The sequence below is a fragment of the Pantherophis guttatus genome, chromosome 2, assembly GCF_059756535.1.
Source record: "Pantherophis guttatus breed Tessera chromosome 2, ASM5975653v1, whole genome shotgun sequence".
Lineage (NCBI taxonomy): Eukaryota > Metazoa > Chordata > Lepidosauria > Squamata > Colubridae > Pantherophis > Pantherophis guttatus.
The window spans coordinates 158494111-158519374 of NC_142064.1; the positions used below are offsets into that span (position 1 = coordinate 158494111).

The following is a 25264-nucleotide window of genomic DNA, read 5'->3' on the forward strand; positions in this document are numbered from 1 at the left end:
ATCCTGGGAGCAGGATAGAACTGGGGGGGGGGTGTTTGCTGCGGATTTAATGGAGAATTTTAAAGGACACTCTAAAGACAGAGAGCTGGACACAAACTACTCAGTCCTGATCAGTAAGACTCTGCTTCTACCTTCAGTGTGTTGTATTTAGATGTAGAGCATCAAATCAGGGAGTTCAAGGCTTTATTTCCAGGTCTAAGCCCAGCAGGGCAGACTTCATCTAGAACAGACATTGACAGTATACCCAGAAAGTCAGTAATAAGTATATCAAAATATCAGGGCTTATTTTAGGGCAAAAAATGCTATTTTTTCTGTTTGTATTGCATCATTCTTTTCTGGCAAAATCATAGTCATCCCTTTTTCTGTTGCTTCCCTGCTAAAAAAAACCTCAATCATTTTGTGACTTTTATTAGCCTAATTAAAATGGGATCCTAATAAATATGATGTATGTAACCCAGAGTTGCTTTGGGCTAAATGGGCAACTATAGAAATTTGATAAATAAGTAAATAATATGAACTTTTCAACTATTTCACTTGCTATCTCGATCTTAGCAGAATTACCATACAGAGACCTTCTGCACATTGTATAGCCCATGTAGGAGGGCTAATTACTTATAAAACACCTCGGAGGCATGCATATTCCCCTGCAGCTCATCTGAGAAAGCTTCTTTCATGAAGATATGAAAATTAGAAACAGTTTGATCAAAGTCACTTGTGGACACAGGAAAAGAAGGAAACAGTGTGGCATTACATGGTAGAAAGGCAGGGATCCCATGCCACTTCCAAACGAGAAAAGACAATAAATTTATGCCAATCCATCCCTAAACACTTTGCTCTGCTATTGTAATGGAAGTTCTGAAACAAGGAAGCATAACTCGTCTGGACTATTGTAACGCTCTCTACATGGGGCTCCCCTTGGGGTGCACCCAGAGGCTCCAACTGGTGCAGAATGCGGCCGCGCGGGGGATTATGGGAGCGACGGGGCGCTCCCATGTTACTCCTCTCCTGCGCGAGCTGCATTGGCTTCCGGTGGACTTCCGGGTGTGCTTCAAGGTGTTGGTGATCACCTTTAAAGTGCTCCATGGCTTAGGGCCGGGGTACTTACGGGACCGTCTTCTGCCACCAATTGCCTCCCACCGGCCAGTTCGCTCCCACAGAGAGGGCCTCCTCAAGGTGCCGTCGACCAGACAATGTCGGCTGGCGACCTCCAGGGGGAGAGCCTTCTCTGTGGTGGCACCTACCCTCTGGAACAATCTACCCCCAGAGATATGAGTGATCCCAGACCTCCGGACTTTTCGTCGGGCCCTTAAAACCTACCTCTTTCAGTTAGCCGGGCTGTCCTGATTTTATGATGTGTTTTTAAAATTGAAATTGGTTTTAAATTGAAATGTTTTAAATTATGGGCCAAATTATTTAATTATTTTTAAATCTATTTTAACTTTTGTATATAAAGTGTTTTACTTGGCTGTTCACCGCCCTGAGTCCGAAAGGAGAAGGGCGGTATAGAAATTTGAAAAAATAAATAAATAAATAAATAAATTAATTAATTAATTAATTAATTAATTAATTCAAGGCTTTACATCTATTTGGCTCCATGAAACCTTTGGCTAATAATACCAAACATTAAAATCTGACTATCCTCTACTTGTGAATCTATTTATCTCTTTTTTTAAAGAAGTATTCCACAGCACCTTTATCTTAATCCTCAAGAAACACTTTTCACAGTGTTTAAATCTTTTAAGTCTTTAAATAATTATTTCACTTAACTGCAAAAATAGTTTACATGCATTACTATATTCTTTATATTACATGTGCTTATATGCATTCAGGCCTGTGTTACATTCCTAAAAAGATATTCTTGCTGTTATTCTTGAACAACACTGTTTGTGTAGTTGTTAAAAGTGTTACCTAGTTGAAGTGGAATTTCCTTATTTCTGTGAAAATGGAGGAGGGGACACTTGTGAGTTAGCCAAAAGGAAAATAACCAAGTGCCATGCTCTACCCTCTAATTGTTTTTCCCTGGGAAAAATAACCAATTCTGATATGCATATTTCCACATAATGTGGAAAGCCCTTAATTTAAACCTCATCTTGGATAATACTGATCTAATATCCTGGACACTGCAAAAAATTTGGAGGATGTTTTATATGCAGCGCTCTGATTTTCAACAAACGGTTCTCGGTAAACATTAAGCGGAAGAACTATTTTTAGTTACTAAAACTGACAATTGATTCACAAATCCTCCTAATCCATGAGTCTAAAATCTGCACCGCTGTATTTATTTTACACAATTATGTCTTACTTTGACCCTAGTTGCAAAAGTGGATTGTAATGAACAATATCGTTATCAAAATCAAATTGAATCAAACTTTATTATGCTCATAAACCAGCATAAGGAATGGGAAGGTAATATAATTAATACAAGAAGGTAGATATTTATGTAGATGCTGAATTTTTTATATTTAATAAAAACTTTTTAAAACTTAAAAAACATAATACAAGAAGGTGTACGAGCATAAAGGATATGAAAAGTGTAGGAGGCATAAAAGATGACATCAAAAAGAAAATAAATCAAATGTTCATAAGCAGCTAGTCCATTAAATATTCTGTGGTGCCAGACCTTACAGCTGAGTGCTAATCGTGAGCCAGAAGTCATTACCTGGGGAAGGTTCAACACGGCTTCACAGAGCTTAACAAGATTGCATGTTGTGCTTGGATTGATGCCTGAAAGCAGCAGGCAATTTATCCACAGAATACTGTATATCACACCGAAGCATACAAGAATTAAAAGCAGGTGTGAACACAGAAATCCCCATAGAAGGCCCTTATCTTCAAAGAGGAAAAGCTGAGCCTGTGGTGCAACTACCGAGAAGCCTCTGCCATCCTCCAATCAAATGCAGACCGGCCATAAAGCAGGGCCTCAAGTTTTAACTCACTTTGGGTTTAAGCTTAGAGGCAAAAGGCAAGGTACAAAGCATATCTAGGAGAATTTTTTTTAAACATGAGCAAATCAGTAGCTTTCATGTGTGGGAGAGAAAAATGCATCAAAGTATATAGACAGTATTGCATTACATATTCAAAAGATTTGTGCTTTGGAAGTTGGCTTGTGGAACGGCCACGCTTCTATGGCAGGAGAGCAGGTATTCACACCCTGAATGCTCAGGTCAGACCCTTGAGTTAGACTTTCTATGGCTGAAAAAAATTTGCATTTATGCATTGCCATTTAATCGTATCAGTGAAGGACCAGTTATTTCTCTACTGACTGAAGGATCACCAACTGCTCTGGATTTACACTATTCTTGCCTGTACCGGTGGGTGCTGGCTTGACTATAGGTTCCAATTACTGTGACCCACTTTGTGGATTCATTGTGATCAGTTAGGTAGTCTACAAATGCCTTAAACAAATTAATTGATTGGATGAGCATGTTGTTTCCATGAGCTACGAAGGGGAAGGAGCAAGAATTATTAGCCACAGGTACTCCTTTTCTTGCTAAACCTGAACTGTCTACTCTGGATTTAATCACATCCTGATAATTTCTGAAAGGTACAGTTGCCTTCTAGCAAAAAAGGATTTCCCAGCCTTTTCTATCGCTCAGAGAATACTGGAGAATGGAAAGTCTTGATGTCTGGTGGGAAGTTGTCCCTCCAAGGCTCCACAGTTAAAACTCCAGCAATCCAAGCCAAGGGCTTTTTGCTTCATGGGGTAAGCGGAGCAGCCCCTTCTTAATCTCAGCATAGCTCTGGCAGCATCTGGTGCCAAAAGCTTGGCCTGTTGTTGCAAGGTACCCAGCGAAGAATAGCTTGTTTGTCCGGAGCACTGCAGTCTCATTCAGAAGGCCTTTAACCAGATTAGAGAAGGATTGAAGGCATTAGTTCACGGGTGCCTTGGAGTTTATTCTGCACGAACACAGGGCATTGCCCAACCTGCCCATGGGAACCCAGCATAGCTCTCCAGCCAGAAAGTCTAACTCTGGGCACATGGGGGGTTTTGTCAGCCACAGGAAGGGGGCTCCTGAGTTAGGAGACAACAAGGCCTGAAGAGCCAGGGATCCCTGGAGGATGTTAATGATTAACTGCCTTTTGAGTCCTAACTGGACTGTGCCAGGAGCTGTAAACAAGCCAGAGTGGTGCTGGCACATTCTCCCTCATCCCTCCTTATTTTTTTAGACAGAGACTGGGGGGAAGGGGAGGGTGGGGGAGAGATACTGGCTGAATCAGGAGGAGAGAGTCGCTGCTGGCTTAAACCGCAGGCCCTGTCAATGGGATGGAATGCAAAGAAAAGTGTCCACGAGATCAGGAGGCATCCAGTCCCCTGTGCTCAGCAGACCTCAGCCCCTCCGTCTTGGTAGGCCAAGGAACATAACCTTCCCTGCTTTCCCATGCATGCTGCTACTTTTGACCTTACTAACATGCATGCACGCACATGGGCTTTGGGTGTCATCTTATTATTGCTAGCGTACCTAGAGATTGCATAGCTATACTACCCTCTGCTGGTTCCCCCAAGCAGCACTGTTTCTGTATATCCCTCACATAACTTACTTTTTAATTCCCTGACATAACGTCTCTAATGTATTTTATTTTCTATGCCCTCTGCACACTTTTCTATGCACACTTAATTTACCATCCACACATCACACAACTAACTTACCATCCAGAGCACTGCAATTCTTCCACTCCCTGGCAAGGGGAGTATATCAGTCCATACTGCAGGCCAAGGTGCCTTTCCAAGAAAATGAGGTGGTCTTCCTAGTTCCAGATGTGCTTAGTCAATTGCTGGATCCTCTGTAAGGAAAGCTTAGTTTTATTTTTTTATATGTACTCTTTTTCTTGGCTGCATATTATTCTTTGGCAAACATGCGCTCGTCTGTGGGTGAGGTATGTAAGTCTCTGCAAGGCGAGGCCATACTGTGGTTCTGAGGCGATGAGGCAAGATAGTCCTTGTGCTTGCAACTCTAAGCATTCAGCGGTGGAACCAAATCCAGCCCAGAAATAACTCCCCTTCCCCCAACAGGCTCCAATTGCAATGGCTGGCATCTGAAGCAGTCCCCTAAGTTGGGTATCCTCCACTCCCCCTGGCTCCAGTGTGGGAGGCCCCAGCACCAACCAGAGATAGTCAAAACACTAGTAAGTCCTTAACACCTGACCTGGGAGGAGGCTCAGCGGCCATGTTTATTCCTGACAGGTTCCTTTCAATCCATGATTTGCTGGCACTAGACTGACTATCTGGATGTAGCCCAGAAAACCCTGTCTCCGCCTGCGTCATCAACCTTGGAGACGCGCTCCTGAAGCTGGGAACTAACAGTTCAGCAGCGAGGAGCACGCAAGCATAAGTAACTTTGCTTTCCCCCCTTTCTAATCCTTTGCAGGACACCTGATAAAACAGCAGTAGGACATCTTGTAAGGATATCAACAGCTCCAGGAGCATCCCTATGCAGTTTTGCAGCTCTCCAGAGGGATGTCCCAGTCACACCTTCTCGGAATCCTGCTTGCACTGGTTCTTTGCCTTCAGGTAAGGGTCTTGGTTTCTCCTTCTTGTCTGGCTGCTTCAGATCAAATACACAAACGCTGAGCAGGGCAGCTCACCTTTTTTTCTTTCTTTTCCTCAGGGAGCTTCTGCCCAGGTTATGGAATATGTATATGAATACGTGTATGAAAGTTGGAAGGCTTACAGTGAAGAATGCCATCGCAATATGAGCCTTTGGCCACCATCTACTGGTGAGACAAGGTCCCCCTGGAGATTGAGTATCAGCTGACAATTTATCTGAACAAGGAAAGTGAGACGGGGGAAAGCATTGACAGTTTGGCAAAGTGTTTACTGATTTTCTTCCAGCTTATTCTGCTGAAATCATATGCTTTTGAAAGCTGGGATCCTATGCTTTTTGATAACATCCTGAAAACTATTATGCAAGAATTTTGAAAACTGTGGCATTGGAGGAATGGAGAAAGGCATCACAGAAATAGTAGAATGTAACTGAACAAATCACTTTTTTCCTTGAGAGTGATGCATTCATGTATGTACAGAAACACACAAATAGTTTCAAGGCTGAAGTTTATGAATGAAGTACAAGGCAGGAACTGCTAGGCAATCCTATAGGTATTCACTCAAGAGTAAAGCAGGGGGAATGATCTCACAGATATATCTTCAGTACAACTTATTTGAGTCAAGTCAAGTCCCCAATAGAGTTTATTGGATAAAACATTTTGGGTCCTCATAATGTGAGATAAAACTAAAAGAGATAATCATGGAAATAGAAGAAATGAGAAACCCCCCCCCCACACACACACACACACTCATATAATTGCTGTACCCATCTTTGTATTTTCTTCTCTTCTCTAGATTTGGTTTGTAACCGAACCTTTGATAAGTATTCATGCTGGCCTGATGCACAACTCAATAGCACTGTCAACGTTTCCTGCCCCTGGTACCTGCCCTGGTATGATCAAGGTATAGTATTTACACTAGGGAGATGATTGGCATTGCACCAAATCCAAAGCCGGGAAAATGGACTGTGTATCTAGACAATATGTGTGATGATTCTAATGTCGGAGAACTGGGGAGACTCTTGCACTTCCATCTTCAGTCAAGAAAACTCACTGGGTAATTGGGATAAACAAACTTACTAGCCTACCTTGCCTAACACAGGGAGATATAATAAGAAGATATGATGTACTGTATTCCTCTATTATATAGGCCTGCAAGGTAGTAAAAAAATTCAATGATATACCATATTTTTCGGAGTATAAGACGCACCTTTCCCCCCCCTAAAAGGGGGTGAAAATTTAGGTGCATCTTATACACCGAATGTACCCCTGCCTACCCACTGGCCCCCACCCTTTGGCCTCTGCCTCCCAGCATTTTACCTTGCAGCAAGCAGCAATAAGAAACAGCTCCTTTCAGCTTCAGCACAGCCTAATTAGCACAAGTTGATTGGATGGCCTCCCGACTCTCAGCTGTTTTGCAGGGCCTCTGCTGCTTGCTGCAAGGAGGTAAATTGCTGGGAGCAGATTTTCTTTTTCCTTGTGCTAATCAAGCTATGATGAAAATGAAAATGAAAGTAAAGCAGATTATTTGCTGTTTGCTCCAAAGAGGGAAAATTGCTGGGAGGCAGAGGCAGATTTCTTTTTCTTGTTTTCCTCACCAAAAAAGGAAGATGCATCTTATAGTCTGGAGCGTCTTATACTCCAAAAAATACGGTATGTCAACTTTCAGCCTAAGAGTTGGCCATATATTAGTCAATATCCTTACATATGGTCTATAATTCACAGTGGGGAAAATGAATGATATACTATGCCATTATTATTTCAAAGCTGTAGAAAGGCTTTTTCTAGTTTTTACTGTTTTGTTTATTTAGTTTTTGTTATCTATTATTTGAGATACTTCGATAAAATTTAGTAGATTTAATGTAGTTTATCAGTTTTAAAATATAATTTAAAAGCTTACACGCACACTGTTTCGGTTCTGAATGAAAAGAGGGTCATAAAACTAATATAAAATAAGGGAAATGGTAAGCGAATGCATTAAAGATTTGCCTAATTTTCTGGGGAAACGTGAGATGAAAGTCAGAAGGTGCCAGAATTTAAATTTAGAACAGACATTAGAATCAACAATTAAAGCTCAGAACAGGTAGACATTCTCTATGGAGTCAGATATATTTATGATAATGTTCCTCTTTATTTCTGTAGTGAAGCAAGGCTATGTATTCAAGAAATGTGGCCCAGATGGACAGTGGGTGACTGGTCCTGGAGGGAAGTCACTGCGCAATGCTGATCAATGTATGATAGACAACAAGGAAGACCAGGTTAGCAGAGATCTAAATAAGTTCTGTTAATTTCTACAAGATCATCTTTTTCTGGCTTCCAATAGATAAAGGATCTGAATTGATTTCGTGCATCAGACGAACTCTTTTCCTCTTTTTTTTTTTCCAGGAGTGGTTTGATAGAATCTACGGAAGCTTCAGAGTGATGTACACGGTGGGCTACTCAGTGTCCCTCTGTGCTCTGCTTCTGGCCTTGGCTGTGTTGCTAGGCTTCAGGTGATTTGGAAACTGGATTGGGACTGGCGATGGTAGGGTGGTTGACCCTTGCAACACTGAAGGAAAAAGGAAGAAAATGGATTGGGTTGGAATGAGATGGATTCCTTCAAAGTGGGAGGAGAAAAGAAAGAGGGGGGGGATTGGTAGATTTTGGTCATAGGCCTACTATTAGTGCCATCAGAGTAAACTTCCAGTGTCTCACTCAGCATAATGAGCAAAAGGGGCCCTCAAGCAAAACAGGTGTGGATTATTTTATTGTGAAATATACATTATCCTCTACTGAGGAAAGCCCTAGTCTTCAAGTTCAACCTCTAAAATTATCTGGCTTCATCTCTACTGATTAAACAGTTACTTTGTCAACTTTAAGATGTCTGGATTTCAATGGGGAGTTGAGGTCCAGATATCTTAAGGTTGCCAAGATTGAGAAAGCCATGATTAAAAGGACATTTAAACCTATTCCATCTCATCTCACTTTGGGCACAACTTGGGGGAAGATGCACTGGAGTAGACACACCTTGCTAGTCTGGAGAGACTGGATTTTCTTCAGAACTGTTAATGTGAGGGGTTGCAGCGGGTTGAAGAGAGTGATGCAAGAACTGAAAAACTGATGAATGGAGTGAGGGCAAAAAACAGGGAATGGGAGGAACAGTGGCCCAATGGGGTGAAGGTTTGGGCAGAGAAGTATAGCGTGACCTGAGCCAGATAGACAGGCATTTTTGACAAGCTCCTTGCTCTCCAGCAAGCTGCACTGCATGCGCAACTACATCCACATGAACCTCTTCGCCTCCTTCATCCTGAAGGGCATCTCAGTGCTGGCCATCGACACGCTGCTCCACAGTCGCTACAGTGAGAAGGTTAATGACTACAATGTGAGCCTTTGGCAGAATGACAAGGTAACAGCACTCTTTTTTATAGTCCCTCATTTATTTTATTTTGTCCTGTTTCCAGCTACATTGTAAGGCTTCCACCCAACCAATGGCCACCTGTATATGTACTGATCCAATAAACCTTATGCCAGGAGTTTCTGAACTTTGTGATAATGCAACCCCTTCAAGTGATAAATGAATTTCTGGGACATGAATTAGGATGGACATGTAATTCATATGTCTAAATAATTTATGCACATATAAATAATTACATGTTTTTATATGTAGACTTGGTGGTTCCTCCGTATCACTAGAAGTTCTCAGATTTCAAGAACTACAATGAACCACTGCAGGCTCACATAGTCACAACAGGGAATAAAAGCCTGATTGAGTTTTGACAATGCTACTACCCTTTTAGTTTTTAAATAAATTGTGACACTTTACCTCCCCTCCACACTTCTTGAAGATCCTTGTGCCTCTCTGAGAGGTCCCAACCTCCAGTCTAAGAATTTCTGTTTTAGGCCCATCATTCTGCTATTCTACAGTCTCGGCTTTTCTGTTCCCATGCCCAAACAACCAAGGACCATTGAAAAGTTTGGGGATGGTTTAAAATAACTTATGGGGAAAAAACATTTTTAGGTCAGCTGAAACCTACATGTAGAGAACATTCAGTACAAAATGCCAATAACTTGTCAATAACCTTCTCATGTCAATAATCTTCACATAAGGATGCTCTATTGTTCTTCTCATATGTAACTGCTGAAGATAAGATCCTTGTGAAAGCTCATCCTGGAGCTAGATTTTGATTCAAAATGAGTCATGGTCATGCTATAAAATCTCCATTCAGTGATTCAGTGTTTGTAGATTTATTTGGTGAGGAACATCTGATCCTCTGGAAGTTCTGAACTACATTTCCCAGCAGCTCCACTTAGCAATTCTGCTTTGGCAACATCTGGAAAGTCACGCATTACACATTTTGTAATCCTGGATATGGGAAGTAGCAGTGTTTGCTCTCATCAAACAATTTCTAACAACTAACAACTGCAATCCACAGTTCAAGAAAGGCCACTGGTACATTGCCCAGAAAACTCTGAATCTTGTGAAAGTGTTAAAAGAGTGTTTCATCCTTTTCTTTTTTCTTCCAAAACTCTTCAGTCTGTCCCACTGTTAGTTTTTAACCATAAGCCAATGTTTCCCAGTCTTAGCAACTTTAAGATGTGTGGACTTCAACTCCAAGATCTAAGACCACACACACATAGAGAGGCAAGCCACCAAAATATAAACTGACAGCAAACAGCACTCCTTACTAGCATTGATGATGTTACCTGCAGGGGTGAAATGCTCCCGGTTCGGACCGGATCACCCGATCCGGTAGTGATGGCAGCGGGTGGTTTGGAGAACCGGTAGCAAAAATCCCTGCACCATCACCCCCCCCCATGCCCAGCTGAACCGCATGATCATCAGAGACTTTTTTTCTTTACTTTTAAAAGCATTTTTTCTACAACTTCTTTAAGAGGATGCAGAAAAAAATGCTTTAAAAGTCTCTCTGAAGATCCCAGCTGAGTTGCCTGATCATCAGAAAGACTTTTCAAAGCATTTTTTAAAATGATCAGGCAACTCAGCTGGGATCGTCAGAGAGACATTTAAAGCATTTTTTTCTGCAACCTCTTCAGCGGAAGAGGTGGTTTAAAAAATGCTTTGAAAAGGCTCTGACGATCCCAGCTGTGTTCCTGATCGGCAGAGGCTTTTCAAAGCATTTTTTTGCATTTGCAGAAAAAATGCTTTGAAAAGTTAAAATAAAAAAAAAAAGTTGGCCACGCCCACCCAGTCACATTACCACCACCACCAAGCCACGCCCACAGAACCAGTAGTAACAAATTTTACTTTTCACCCCTGGTTACCTGTTAGGGTAATGAAACATCTGCAAGAAAACAAGCAAGCTCAGATATCTATGGAGATTCTCAAACACTGAAGAAGCTTCTTGGATGAGAAGCAAAATGTCTTCAAAGAAAAACCAGAAAGTTCAGTTGCCTCTTGAAATAGCATATTTGGGACAAGCAAGCTCAGAGAGCACCAAGGACCCCTAACTCCAAGATTCCCCAGCCTGCATGTATGAAGACCATATATTATAAAAGTTGCCAAGGTTGAAATTTTGCCATAAGACATCAACATGGGAGCTACATGGTTTGGACAAAAAGGTTTCCCAGCCCAGAAACCTGTCATTTAGAGCAACATGTTCTTGGGGTTCTCCTTCTTCCTGACTCCTCTCCTTTCTCCAGGCAGCAGCAGGGTGCCAGGTAGCCACAGTGTTCATGCAGTATGGTATTGTGGCCAACTATTGCTGGCTGCTCGTCGAGGGGATTTATCTGTACAACTTGCTGGTGTTGACTGTCTTCTCTGAACGCAGCTATTTCACCCTCTACCTCTGCATCGGCTGGGGTGAGTACAGGACGGGGAGTCGAGTGTCAGTAATCACCAGGGCACAGATAACCTCATCCATAGGAAAAGAACACAAGGGAGTCAGCTGTAATATCAGAACAGGAAACTATAACTGGAGGTGGAACTAGAGCATGTGATCATATTCCTGATGTCTGGCATAGAGCACATGCAACAATTATGATTATGAAAATAGCCAGGATGTATGGATTTGACCCAGACTGCTTCTTTGGTTCCACAGGCAATTAGGTTTAGATCAAGTGGTATTGTCCTCTGGAGAAACGAAGGGGGGATTTCTATTGATAATAGCAACTGCAGTCAGCAAGCTCCAGAAGGTCACACATTGCAGTCTCCTACTTACCATTTCCCACACTGTTCAGGAGGATCTCTCCAGAAAACCTCTCCTGAGGAAAGGAAGCATTGTGGAAAATCTCTTCCTATGTCTTCCTTTTTTCAGGGATGTCCTGTGGTCCATCCATGGGGAATCTCTGAATCCAAGGCTGAATGTGTTTTGTAGGTTCAGTTCAGCTCAGCCATTTTACCTGCAGGTGAGAAAGTTGTGTCATTCTGCTCCATAAATGAAAATTTGGTGCTCTTTGCAAGCTTTCCAAAAGATGAAAATATCTAAATATCTAGATGTGTAGCAGGGGTGTGGCTTCGTTCTTGTGCGAGCAAAGTGTGATCGGAGATGCCGTCTGTCTATAAATATGTGTGGGGAGGTGTGGAGTGCTGGCTTTGTTGTTGTAAGCGGGTTGGTTGGCTGTGTTGTTACATCTTGATTAGTAGATGGAGTTGATGTTTGCAGAGTAGTCGGCTGTTTCGTAACATCCTGTGTGGCCGAGGTCCTAGCTGTGTGTCCTAGCCTTTTGTGTTGTAACGACCTGGGTAATGGGTTGTGTGGTAGCATCCTGAGTTCTAGCGTTGTGACATCCTGAGTCTTGTGCTGCAACATCCTGGGTAGTTGGCTGTGTTGTAACATCCTGAGCTTTAGTGTTGTAACATCCTGAGTTCTGTGATGTATTGTCTTGAGCAGATGGCTGTGATGCAACATCCCGGGCTTTGGTTTGGCTCTGAGTCTGAGGTCTTGTCATGTGCTCATGGTGTGTGTTAGTTTGCTTTGTGTGGGGATCGGAGGAGGGTGCAGCAGCTGGCAATGCAGCTGTAGTCCGGCCTCTGGACGGTGGTTGCATTTCGTCTATGAGATTGGGTTTTAATCTGGTGAGAACTGGTAGCAAAAATCCCTGCCCCCCCCCAGTGCCCAGCTGAGCTGCGCAATCATCAGAGGCTTTTTTTTTTAATTTTTAAAAGCATTTTTTCTACAGCCTTTTTGGCCGAAAAAATGCTTTTAAAAGTAAAAAAAAAAGCCTCTGATGATCCCGCAGCTCAGCTGGGATCATCAGAGGCTTTTAAAAGCATTTTTTCTACCGAAGAGGTTATAGAAAATATGTTTTTAAAAGGAAAAAAAGCCTCTGCTGATCAGGCAAGTCAGCTGGGATCGTCAGAGGCTTTTAAAAAAAAAGAAAGCCTCTGCCAATCAGGCAAGTCAGCTGGGATCGTCAGAGGCTTTTAAAAGCATTTTTTTTACAACCTCTTCAGCCAAAGAGGTTGTAGAAAAAATGGTTTTAAAAGTAAAAAAAAAAAGTTGGCCATGCCCACTCAGTCATATTAAACCCCCCACCATCACCAAGCCATGCCCACAGAACCGCTAGTAACAAAATTTACATTTCACCACTGATATATAATGACCAAGTCATGAGAAGTTGGATGGTCTCAATAAAGACAGAATCTGGGAAACATGAGGACAAATTAGTTGTGATCCCACTCACACAATTAGAAATTCTGCATTGGCTTTTAACATGTTAGTTACATGCATGAAGGGCTAACTCAGATCAGGATTAGGAGATGAAGATTAGGAAATATATAGTGATCAAAGTCCAGATGTTATTTGTACTGGGGCAAATGCCCCAGTACAAATGAAACAAATAAGAATCTGTGCAACTTCAGCAAACTGAATGAGAAAACCTCAAAGTATGACAACTTGCCTCCTTCATATCTATATTTTAGGAATTACAGAAGATACGTATTGAGTGGAATCTAGAACATTGATTTCTCCTGCACTGACATTTTGGCTATGATGAAAAGATTATCATTTCTTGCATAATTCTGTTCCCTTTTTTTCCCCCAGGAGCCCCAATCCTCTTCATTGTGCCGTGGGTGGTGGTGAAATACCTTTACGAAAATATTCAGTAAGTTACCAAAAAAAAAAATGATACAAAGATGCAGTATCCAAATGTGTAGATAGTGTGCAAGTTGGCTATGGTTTTTCTGTAACCCCAGTATTACCAGGTGCTTTAGGAAGTACCATTCACATAAGATTTGGAAATGCATGGTCAAGGGCCATACAATGTATAAGCAGCAGGAAAGACTGCTGAAGAATAAGAATCTGTAGCCATTTTCTTTCTTTCTTTCTTTCTTCACTCCCCCAGTTGTTGGAGTACCAATAATAATATGGGCTTCTGGTGGATCCTGCGTTTCCCTGTATTCTTAGCCATTTTGGTAAGCCACCCTTTTTTTCTTTTCTTTGTTGAAGCTTTGGGTTTTGGGAGCTAAATGCTCTGTTCAAAATTGCATCATTTTCTTGTTTTCAGCTCTGTTCTTTATACGTTCTTTTAACCAATTAAGGGCAGGAGTGGGGGAACTATGTACAGTATTTACTTTTCAGCTGTGAAGGCGTTTCACTTTTCCCTCCTGTCTTTATTTACTTTTTTAAAATTACACATCTCAGGATGGCTTCCATTAATCAATCAACAAATGACTTAGAATAACTTTATTGTCACTTTGAATGTACACGAATCGGCATACCTTATAATGAAATTTCGTTGCATACAACTCTCAAAGGGTTGCCACCTCCAATATACACCACATGAATGTGACAAAATAAATCAATAGATACAAAATAATGCATATACCCACATATATTATATGCCACGGAGAAACAACAGTCTAGTTTGGATGTAATACAATATTGTGAAGCTCAGATCACTGCTTATTATAAATAAACAGCTGCAATTTCAAATATTTTTTAAAAAACCCCAATATAGGCCTTTTAAAAAATCCTGTTATATGCTAAAACTCTTCTTTCAGGATAGAAAAAAGCCTGTTTTAAAAATGCCCCCTATCTTGTGCCATAGGTGCTCTAAGGGAGGTATAGATGAGCCATAGCCTGCCAAATGCATGTGGCCCACATTGGCCTTAATGGATAGGCACAAAAAGAAGAAAATATCAGAAGTATCCAGATGGAATGAACCCCCTGGCCCATCTATAGGTAGTCCTCGACTTACAGCCGTTTGTTTAGCAACTGTTCAAAGTTACAACAGTACTGAAAAAAGTAACTGGCAGCTGGACCTCCTGATTGTGATTGCTGAGGGCAGTATGGTGCCATTTGTAAACCACTCAGAGAGTAGAGCGATATGTAAGTCTAAGTGCTATTGTTATTGCTATTACGACCATTGCAGGATCTTCACAATCATGTAATCACAATTCCACAGGGTCAGAGCCGTGCCCGGCACAGGGTAACGATCCGGGGGGCACCGGACGAGGGATTGGGAAAGGGATGGGGGACGATATCTATGAGGGCTGTACCATCGGCACGGTGAATGGGAGGGGCAGATATGGCGGGAGCAGGGGACCACATCAGGTGCTGGGGGCTCGCACTTGCTGTCTGAGAGCAATTGCTTGCCCCAGTCCCCAAGGCTCTGCTCGGATACTAGGTGGCTTAGATACTCAGGAGCTGGGCCTCCGGCTGATGCTGTGCAATGCCAGGTCCGTGGTCAATAAGGCCCCCCTCATTCACGATCTTATACAAGAGGGAGGAGCGGACCTGGCGGGTATTACGGAGACCTGGCTGGGCCCGGAGGGTGGCGTCCCTCTGGTTGAAATGTGCCCACCAGGCTTCAGAGCATTCCATCAGCCGAGGGCTCAGGGGAGGGGTGGGGGGGGTGGCGGTTATTATTAACGAGGATCTGGGTCCGAGGGAGACCACTGTGCCTCAGATAGCCGGATGTGAGTTGCTTACGTACCTGGCTCCCTGCCGCGTGGCAACAGCCCTACCTGAGCTACTCGACGTGATAGCCACGGTGGCAGTAGATACACCCAGGCTTTTAGTCATGGGTGATTTCAACTTGCCATCCGTCGGTGAAACGTCTGAGGTGGCTCGGGAGTTCATGGCTTCCATGACGGCCATGGACCTGACCCAGTTAGTTCATGGCCCTACTCACAGGGGAGGTCACACTCTGGATCTGATTTTTGTCTCTGGCCAGTGGTTGAGTGGTCTTGTTATAGGGGATATAGACATGGAACCCTTGTCATGGTCTGACCACTCACTCCTTCGCCTAGATCTTCGAACCGCGACCCCTCGCCGCAGGGAGGCGGATCCAATTAGATGGATCCGCCCCAGGCGCCTGATGGATCCTGATAGGTTCCAGACGGAGCTTGGGCCATTTCCTGAGGATCTAGCACATGACTCGGCCGAGGACCTGGTAGCCGCCTGGGATCGGGCGGCTGGTGGGGCCTTGGACCGAGTTGTGCCTTTGCGGCCTCTGACCCGATGCCGATCTCGTGCGGCTCCTTGGTTTACTGAGGAGCTGAGGGAAATGAAGCGCCGGAAAAGACGCCTGGAGAGCGGTTGGAGGGCCAGTCTCGCTGAATCTGATCGAACACTGGTAAGGTCGCATATTAAGGCCTACCTAGTGGCGATAGAGACGGCAAAGTCTAACTACTTTTCCGCCTCTATTGCGTCATCAGGGAATCGTCCGGCCGCCCTGTTTAGGGTGACCCGCGCCCTGCTCCATCCGGGAGTGCGGGAGGATCCCTTAGAAGGCAGGGCGGAGGATTTCGGACAATACCTGTATGACAAAATCGCCCAGATCCGGGGGGATTTGGACTCTGACTGGGTAGATCAGGGCAGGGTGACGAGGAATAGTCTTGAGAATGTTATCTGGGAGGAGTTTGATGCTGTGACTCCTGATGATGTGGACAGGATTTTGGGGAGACTTAGTGCGGCCACATGTTTACTGGACCCGTGTCCCTCCTGGTTGGTACTGGCTTCCCGGGAGGTTACACGAGGCTGGCTCCAGGGTGTTATCAACGCTTCGTTGAGTGAGGGTTACTTCCCCACCGCCTTGAAAGAGGCGGTGGTGAGGCCTCTCCTCAAGAAGCCGTCCCTGGATCCGGCAATATTGGCCAACTATCGTCCTGTCTCCAACCTTCGCTTTATGGCGAAGGTTGTTGAGAGTGTGGTCGCACGACAGTTTCTGCAATTCCTGGAGGAAACGTCTTATCTAGATCCATTCCAGTCGGGTTTCAGGTCTGGGCACAGCACAGAAACGGCATTGGTCGCGTTGGTTGATGATCTCTGGAGGGCTCGGGACAGGGGTTGTTCCTCTGTTCTGGTCCTGTTAGACCTCTCAGCGGCTTTTGATACCATCGACCATGGTATCATGCTGCACCGGCTGGAAGAGTTGGGGGTGGGAGGCACCGTGTTGCGGTGGTTCTCCTCCTTTCTCTCCGACCGGTCGCAGTCTGTGTTGGCAGGGGGGCAGAGGTCGACCTCGAGGCCTCTCATTTGTGGAGTGCCGCAGGGATCGGTCCTCTCGCCCCTTCTGTTCAACATTTATGTGAAGCCGCTGGGTGAGATCATCCGTGGCTTTGGGGTGAGATACCACCAGTACGCTGATGACACCCAGCTGTACATCTCCACCCCAGGCCACCCCAACGATGCCCTTGAAGTGATGTCCCAGTGCCTGGAGGCTGTACGGGTCTGGATGGGGAGGAACATGCTCAAGCTCAACCCTTCCAAGACTGAGTGGCTGTGGCTCCCGGCATCCCGATATAGTCAGTTGACTCCATCACTGACTATTGGGGGCGAGTCATTGGCCCCCACAGAGAGGGCTCGCAATCTGGGAGTCCTCCTGGATATGCAGCTGTCCTTGGAGGAACATCTGACGGCTGTAACCAGGGGGACCTTTTGTCAGGTTCGCCTGATTCGTCAGTTGCGGCCCTTTCTTGATCGGGATTCCCTGTGCACAGTCACTCACGCCCTCGTCACCTCTCGCCTTGACTATTGCAACGCTCTCTACATGGGGCTCCCCTTGAGGAGCACCCGGAGGCTCCAGCTGGTCCAGAATGCAGCAGCGCGGGTAGTGACGGGAGCAGCATGGCGCTCCCATGTAACACCGCTCCTGCGCGAGCTGCACTGGCTCCCAGTTGTCTTCCGGGTGCGCTTCAAGGTGTTGGTTATCACCTTTAAAGCGCTCCATGGCATAGGGCCTAGCTATCTTCGAGACCGCCTGCTGCTACCAACGACCTCCCATCGACCCGTGCGCTCCCACAGAGAGGGCCTCCTCGGGGTGCCATCAGCCAGACAATGTAGGCTGGTGACCCCCAGCGGGAGAGCCTTCTCTGTGGGGGCACCTACCCTCTGGAATCAGCTCCCCCCAGAGATAAGGAGAATCCAAGACCTCAGTGCCTTCCGTCGCGCCCTTAAAACCCATTTATTTAAACAAGCCGGGCTGGCTTAAGATGAAATTTTTAACTGTTTTTAAATGTTTTAAACGTTTTTAATTGGTAAATGAGTTTTAATCGGGCCAAATTTATATATCTTTTAATTGTTTTTTAATATTTGTTCTGCATGTTTTTTAATCTGGCTGTACACCGCCCTGAGTCCTCAGGGAGAAGGGCGGTATAGAAATCCAATATAAAATAAAATAAAAATAAAATAAAATAAATTCCGGCACTTGGCAACCATCATCTATTTAACGCTGGTTGCAGCATCCCGGGATCACATGATCACCATTTGCGATCTTCCCAGCTGGCTTCGAACAAGCAAAGTCAATGAGGGAGGCCAGATTTGCTTAACGACGGCATGGTTCACTTTGCAACTGGAGTGATTTGCTTTAACAACCATCATAAAATTAGGTGTGACTCATTTAACAATTGCTTTGCAATGGTAATTCAGGTCCTAGTTGTGGTCATAAATTGAGGACTCTCTGTAGTCCTGCAATCTCTTCTCATAGATTTTTCTGCATAAGGAAACTCAATGGTTTTGCAGCAGATGGCCTTCCGAGGGAGCCACACAGCCATCAAGGCTAATAGCCATTGATCCCGTGACTTCCATGAATCGGTCCAATCTTTATTTGAAACCAAGCTCTATATCTCATGTTAGCAAATTCTAGAGCTGAATTGTCTGCGTTCCTCCTGCCAGCAGAATGATTTACATAAAGGCAGTTCTTCAAGTAACCTCTGGGTCCCGTCCCCACCCCCCCATTTATACATTGTATACTGGATTTGTGAATTTTATTCTATCCATTTTGATCATATAATCTTCAAATGTTCGGATTGCAATCAAGTTGATTTTTATATTAAGCAGACTTTTTCTCATTTTATTTTCTGCGTATAACAATAATGCCCAGTGTACATATAAGTATATATATTTGGGAGTGGGGTGGGGGATAACTTGATCCCAATTGTTTAATTGTAAAGAGAATATAACTAGGGCTGTATAATGCTTTGGATTAGAATGGAACAATGCATTGGAGGGGAATGAGTGAACCTTTTTCTGGAATCACGTAACTGCCCTCTATAACTGCAGTGTGATCCTGCAAAAAGAAACAATGGTTTAAGGTATTTTGGTTTAAGAGATTAGCAGTGGTGGCTCAGTGGCTCAGATGCTGAGCTTGTCGATTGAAAGTTCAGCAGTTTGAATCCCTAGTGCCACATAACAGGGTGAGCTCCCATTACTTTTCCCAGCTTCTGCTAACCTAGCAGTTAGAAAGCACGTAAAGAATGCAAGTAGAAAAATAGGGACCACCTTTAGTGGGAAGGTAACAGCATTCTGTGAGCCTTTGGCGTTTAGTCATGCCGGTCACATGACCACAGAGATGTCTTTGGACAGTGCTGGCTCTTTGGCTTTGAAACGGAGATGAGCACTGCCCCCTAGAGTCGGGAACGACTAGCACATATGTGCGAGGGGAACCTTTACCTTTACCTTATTACAGTACATGAACAATTCTGCACACTCCAAAATGCTAAACAACCTTAACTGAAACCAGTTAGGAAACATAGTCCTGTGATCCTGGAACTATACTGTGGTCTGAGCACCAGGTCTTCATCCACATTTGAGTGACCACTTACAGTATGTGTAGCAGCTGAAGATTTTGGCTTGTCTGATGTGATAACAAGAGTTATTATTAAGAGTTATTATCTTCTTGTGATTAGCCACACTAGCACATAACTTAGTTTTGAAAAAATACCAGAGGTTCTCCAGTAATGAACATACATTTTCTCCTGAGTAGCAGAATTCAGTGTTTCTATAACACTTTTCTTAAATACTTAAGTCCCAACCTGTGAACTTCTCTGCCTGCCAGCCTATCAGTCTGTCTACCTGGTCATTGAAATATTTTCTCTAGGAAATCTTATAGCACTAATTAAGGATAGAAATGAGCAGTATTGGAACAGAAGCTACAAAACAGTCATTATAAATTTGGGAAGAGTAAGAAAATAAATCAAAGGTATAATACTATTCAAAAATCCTCTAGAAGGTTATTATGCATGGAGGTCTCATCAACTCATGCAGTGCCATCTCTTCCTGCCACTCAATCACACTGCTTCTTTTTCTTTCTTCCAGATTAATTTCTTCATTTTCATCCGTATCATTCAGATTTTGGTCTCTAAGCTCCGTGCCCACCAGATGCGATACACAGACTACAAGTTTCGGTACTGGCTCTCAGCATTTTCCCCAAATGGCAAGCTTCTTGGGAAAAGAACATTTTTTCACCCTCCCTATGACATCCTTGGTTTTCTAGGTCAGGGCAGCCCCCTTTCTAAAATAGCCATCAATACATTAAGACTATAGCCCTTGCCAATTTTTGGTGTGACTCCCCCATTACTCTGAGTGTAAACTTGCATGTAAAAATGTTTAATGTGACAAAAAGAAGAAACTATTAAATGCATGGGAAGCTATCACACTAACTACTAAATTCACATCATGTCAAATTCAAATTCCATTTTGGATCTGCCTAGTTTCTGGGAATGCAGGTCCTGATGCACTTTAATAAGATTGAATGTAATGCTTGTCTCTCACCCCAAAAGATGGTGCGTCTCTTCCCTACACATTTGATTAACTGTTTTTCCTTGAGATGAGGCCTAATCACCTGCTCTTCATTTAGGCTGGCGAAATCAACCCTAACTCTGATTCCCTTGCTGGGCATCCATGAGATGGTTTTTGCCTTTGTCGTTGATGAGCAAGCCCAGGGCACCCTGCGCTTTGTCAAGCTGTTCTTTGACCTCTTTCTTGGCTCTTTTCAGGTGAGAAACAAGAACTGTACTAAAATTCGGGCTCTTCCATATCTTCCGTATATTTTATTATTGGAAATTATTATTACAATGTTTGTAACTACCCTTCTGTATCCCTAGGGGATGCTGGTGGCCATTCTCTACTGCTTTGTGAACAAAGAGGTGAGTCCTAAACAGAGAAATATGGGACACAGGCTTTGCCCTTGTGGCTAAATTATGAGAGGTCCAGAATTTCAAGCTGCAATCTTTTGAATGATGATGGAGCTGAGTACAATGTACTTTTGAGTTTCAGTAGTCAAGAAGCAATTAAAAAGGCAGCTCTAACTATAGTTTTCAGTTCACACATCCATATGTGGCTGCACCACAGAACTGGTATTTTAGTTGTCAAAGCATGCCTGCTGTGCAATTTTTGGTAGAAATATAGCTGGAATATTACTAGATTTGGGTAAATCTAACATACTGTTTGGATTTAAAATGCTAACTGTAGTTGTAGGTGCCTTACACATCAAATTACCGTATTTTCCGGCATATAAGATGACTTTTTAACACATGAAAATCTTCTCAAAAGTCGGGGGTCGTCTTATACGCTGGGTGTTGTTCTCCTATAACCAGGCAGACCAGCCCGAAAGACTCTGATGAGCCTTAAATGGCTCTGGCGATCCAAGCTCTGACGATCCCAGCTGAGTTGCCTGCTAATCAGGCAACTCAGCTGGGATCGCCAGAGCCCTGTAAAAGGAAAAAAGTTTTCCCCCGCCAGCTTGCTTACCTTAGCTGCTAGTCGCAACGCTTGCCTTGCTTCGCTTGCCTGAATCCATTCCATCAGCAAGCCACTCCCTGCCTGCAATCAAGCAGGCAGGGAGTTGTGGACTTCAACTCCCAGAATTCCTCAGCCAGCAAAACAAAGCTGGTTGAGGAATTCTGGGAGTTGAAGTCTACAAGTCTTACCAAGGTTGGAGACCCCTGTTCTATTGGGTAAGTTTTTTTCCCCTTTGGGAGCTTTAAAAAAAATAGTTAATTGGGGTTTTTTTTAGTTGTTCTTTTTTAGACCTAGCCATTTAAAGTTTAGGAAGTTTTAAATTTAGTTTTCATATAAAAATAAAAATAAAATAATATTTGTGCAGCTTTCTGAGATTTAGTGTGTTTCTGTAGTGTTTCACTCTAACTACGCAAACACACAAAATCTCACAAAGCTGTATGTGGAATTTTGTGTGTGTAAAATGTGAAAGTTGTTTTTTTGGGCTTTTTGTGGCTGTGTGAGGTTCCTGCTTGTTGCAGGGGCCATTTTGGGTCAAGCACAGCTGCTTTTACATTGTGGGTGAGCCAGTTGATGTTTTTTAATTTTTATTTGGTGTGCGTTGGAAGAGGGGTAGTCTTATACGGTGAGTATAGCCCAAACCCTATATTTTAACAGGAAAAGTCGGGGGTCGTCTTATACGCCGGAAAATACGGTATTTGAAGTCATTTTTTTCATTTGCAAGAGCCAGCGTCCTTTCCCCCTTTTACACTTCCATATTCTGTCCCATACTGCAAACAGAGGTGTAGGGCTGTACAAGGAGATCAGGATGCTGCAAATAATCATACCAAAAGGGCGACAAAGCCAACTTTTTGCTGGTGTGTCCTCCCTGTAGGTACAGTCGGAACTCACCAAAAAATGGACACGCTGGAAACTTGGTCGGGACATAGAAGAAGAGTATAAACACACATACAGCAACACCCCCAATGCTCGTAACGGGAGGAGCAGCAGCACCTATGAGAAGCACAAACTGGTTGGCAACTACCTCAATGATGTGAGCTGCAGCCAAGCAACTGTACATACTAGCACGCAGTATCTGGAGAGGAACCACTACATCATCAGTGAAAATCTAGCAGTGAATGAACTACCTCCTTGCTATGAATTTCCTGACGTGAAGGGAGAGAGCAACATCTAAAGCAGTTCAGTCCATTGTCTCCAGCAGATTGAACCCATTGATTCTTTTCTCATAAGACAGCCATATTGCAGAGCAAGGATGGTGGAGCTGGAAGTCCAGGAGACACTGAGTGGGACGTGTGATTGGAAACCGACGAATGTCTAGCTCCCTGAAATGATACCTCAGTGTCTGGTTGTGTCCTCTCTGAGATAGGTAGGCATATCCTGATGAGACTCATGTCCTCCTTCTTGTCTGCATTCATAGTATTCCATGGGTGAACTCCATTGTAGGTGAGCAGAAAGGAAGAAGTCAGTGATAGCCCAGGTATGGGTCTGGGAGAGTTATAGGCTAAAGGTTGGAGATGACATTAAGTGGATTTTGGATGAAAAGAGAATCTGTACTATAGCTAGGAGGTCTGAAAGTCTACAGTTCAGAAATTGCACATTGATTAGTGCTGATCAAACTGAGAATCTCAGAAACCTTTCTAGCTCTTGCTTTTATAAAGAACAAGCTGAAAATGCATCAGCAGTATTTGCTCAAAGATAAACAAATGGAGCAGAAGGGGCTGTGCAATTTTTTAAAAATTAGTCATAAGGGAGTGTATATTCAGAGTTATTGCCTATTCCCTAACATGCTATATCCTGATGGAAAATTCTGCCAAAAAGGTCTGGAAACCAAGTCATCAACAAAACATGCAAAGTTATATAATTGTTTGGTATAGTTAAATATTTTATTTCCAAGTTTAGTAATTGCAGAATTTGGGTTTGAGCGCAAGAGTTCCAAATTCCTTCTTGAAAATCTTTTTTTTTTTTTTTTTTTTTTTTTGCCTCTGGAGTGGTAGTACCTTAGGAATAAGGGCCATGCTTCTTGAAGAAGGTATGGTATTCAACAGAGGTGGTGTCCATCTGGAGAATTAGGGGCATAACTCGTCCACCTGAACATCTGGATGATTTCAGGAAACCACTTAGTAATGCTATAATGTCCCTCTTAACTGGAGGTAAAGAAATGAGAATTAGAGGATTCTGAGCAGTAAAATGCCCAGAATTTAACACTTCACTACAACCCCAGTCCAAAACAACCTGAACATAAATGCCCATTTTGCTGTGAGCTGCCCACTTGGGTTATCAGGTAATTTGCGCATTGTTTTGTGGTAAGTGACAGGATAGTACCAAAAGTGCTGCCTGTGATCTTAAGTAGGCAGCAATAGTAATACTCACTCTCAAGAATGAAGATATTGCGTATTTATGGCTGTGCCATTACATCTGTGCTATGGAAACACTTACTCCATTTGTTCTCAGGATAACTCTGTCCTGAATGATTCTGTAAATTGATTTTTGCTGGGGGCTGCCTCCAGGTCTGTGATGTCAGTGCCAATGTTCCAGAGATCAAACCCTCAATAAACGGTGTTACGTGTCTTGGCAACTTGGGTGGTTCCTCCTGATGCACATCACAGCTCATCTTACCTAAGGACTGGACTACACAACAGTTACTAACATGGACAGGAACAGATGTCCCGCACTGGCCACATCCATCAAAAGTATTAACCTTCATAGGAAAGTTATGCGACAGGTTTAAATTAGAACCATTGCAACAGACAGGTAATATATTGCCCTCTATGATTATATGTCTCTTTCAAAGCCTAAGATTCTGTCCTCCCCAGAATAGGCATGGAAGAATTCCTCTGGCATTTCCAGGGGCATTGAAACATTCTGATCCAGACATCCGTAAGAAGCAGCCCAGAGATTATCTACGTGAGTCATGGAGCTCTTCATCACAGTCTCTCTCTCAAATATGTTCTTATTTTTAAAATTGGTATGTGTACAAAAAAATGTTCCTTCTGAGCATGAACTCAGAACACAGAATAACTTCATGCATGCCCATCCTTATGATGTTCCCTTAAAATCCTTTGACTGTAACACAGCATGAATAAAACAGAAGTTTCTGTAGTTGAGCTGCCACAACTCACCAGACTATTTAATGACTTTGTGTTTGGGGAAAAACCAGCTCAGGTCGTTAGTTTAAGGTCCAGTGTGTAATGTGAATCTACAGTATTGGAATAATTCCTTAAATCATAGCTAACGTAACCATGGTATTGTGTGAATTCAAGAATTCAAATGTTACCTCACATTTTTCATTACCTACTTTTATTCCAATTATTCTCACTTGTTTTTTTCCTGTATTCACCGACCCAAAATTCTCCTGCCCTGGATGTACCAAATCGTTTCCTCACACAGACCTGCTGGTCATTCTTAGAAAAATCAGTTCTCCCTGTTGCTAGTAACTAGTTCCAGCAATCTCCATTACAGACATTATTAAACCCATGTTAGCAGAAATAGCATTTTCATAAGAGGGGAAGGTTCCAATCATTAGCTATGTGAGACTTTCAGTAATAGAAGTAGTAGGACTTGTTATGCTCATTGCTGGAGGACATGAATGGGAAATGCCAGTGTCCTAATGTTCCATTTGTGGAATCCCCAATTGCATCTGACAGGAACATTGTGCTAAATAGGACTTTTGGTCTGGTATATCATATCTCTTCTTACTTACAAGTCTTCTCACAACAATGGAAGAAAATAGGGAAAACGAGGCAAGCATTAGAGCAACAAGGAAAAGGTGAATCACATCTACCGGTACATACATGGAATTATCCTGGGAAGGAAGGGCTGTGTTT

At 43.3% G+C, this 25264-nt stretch overlaps 1 protein-coding gene across 3 annotated transcripts in view; it reads left to right on the plus strand.

Moving 5' to 3' along the window:
• Nucleotides 1-24015, plus strand: part of GCGR (glucagon receptor) — a 43635-nt gene extending 19620 nt beyond the window's left edge. For 2 of the 3 annotated variants that reach the window (XM_034412880.2, XM_034412881.3), the window contains exons 2-14: nt 5367-5509; nt 5607-5715; nt 6338-6445; nt 7684-7799; nt 7927-8033; nt 8773-8926; nt 11179-11338; nt 13521-13581; nt 13822-13891; nt 20019-20107; nt 20560-20698; nt 20807-20848; nt 22315-24015. In XM_034412880.2, coding sequence (XP_034268771.2) covers nt 5456-5509; nt 5607-5715; nt 6338-6445; nt 7684-7799; nt 7927-8033; nt 8773-8926; nt 11179-11338; nt 13521-13581; nt 13822-13891; nt 20019-20107; nt 20560-20698; nt 20807-20848; nt 22315-22614 — 1509 coding nt within the window. In that variant the 5' untranslated portion in view covers nt 5367-5455 and the 3' untranslated portion in view covers nt 22615-24015. Of the gene's footprint in view, nt 1-5313; nt 5510-5606; nt 5716-6337; nt 6446-7683; nt 7800-7926; nt 8034-8772; nt 8927-11178; nt 11339-13520; nt 13582-13821; nt 13892-20018; nt 20108-20559; nt 20699-20806; nt 20849-22314 lie in introns of those variants that run through there. The other variant, XM_087887106.1, reaches the window with a different exon arrangement.
• The last annotated feature ends 1249 nt before the right edge of the window (nt 24016-25264 follow it).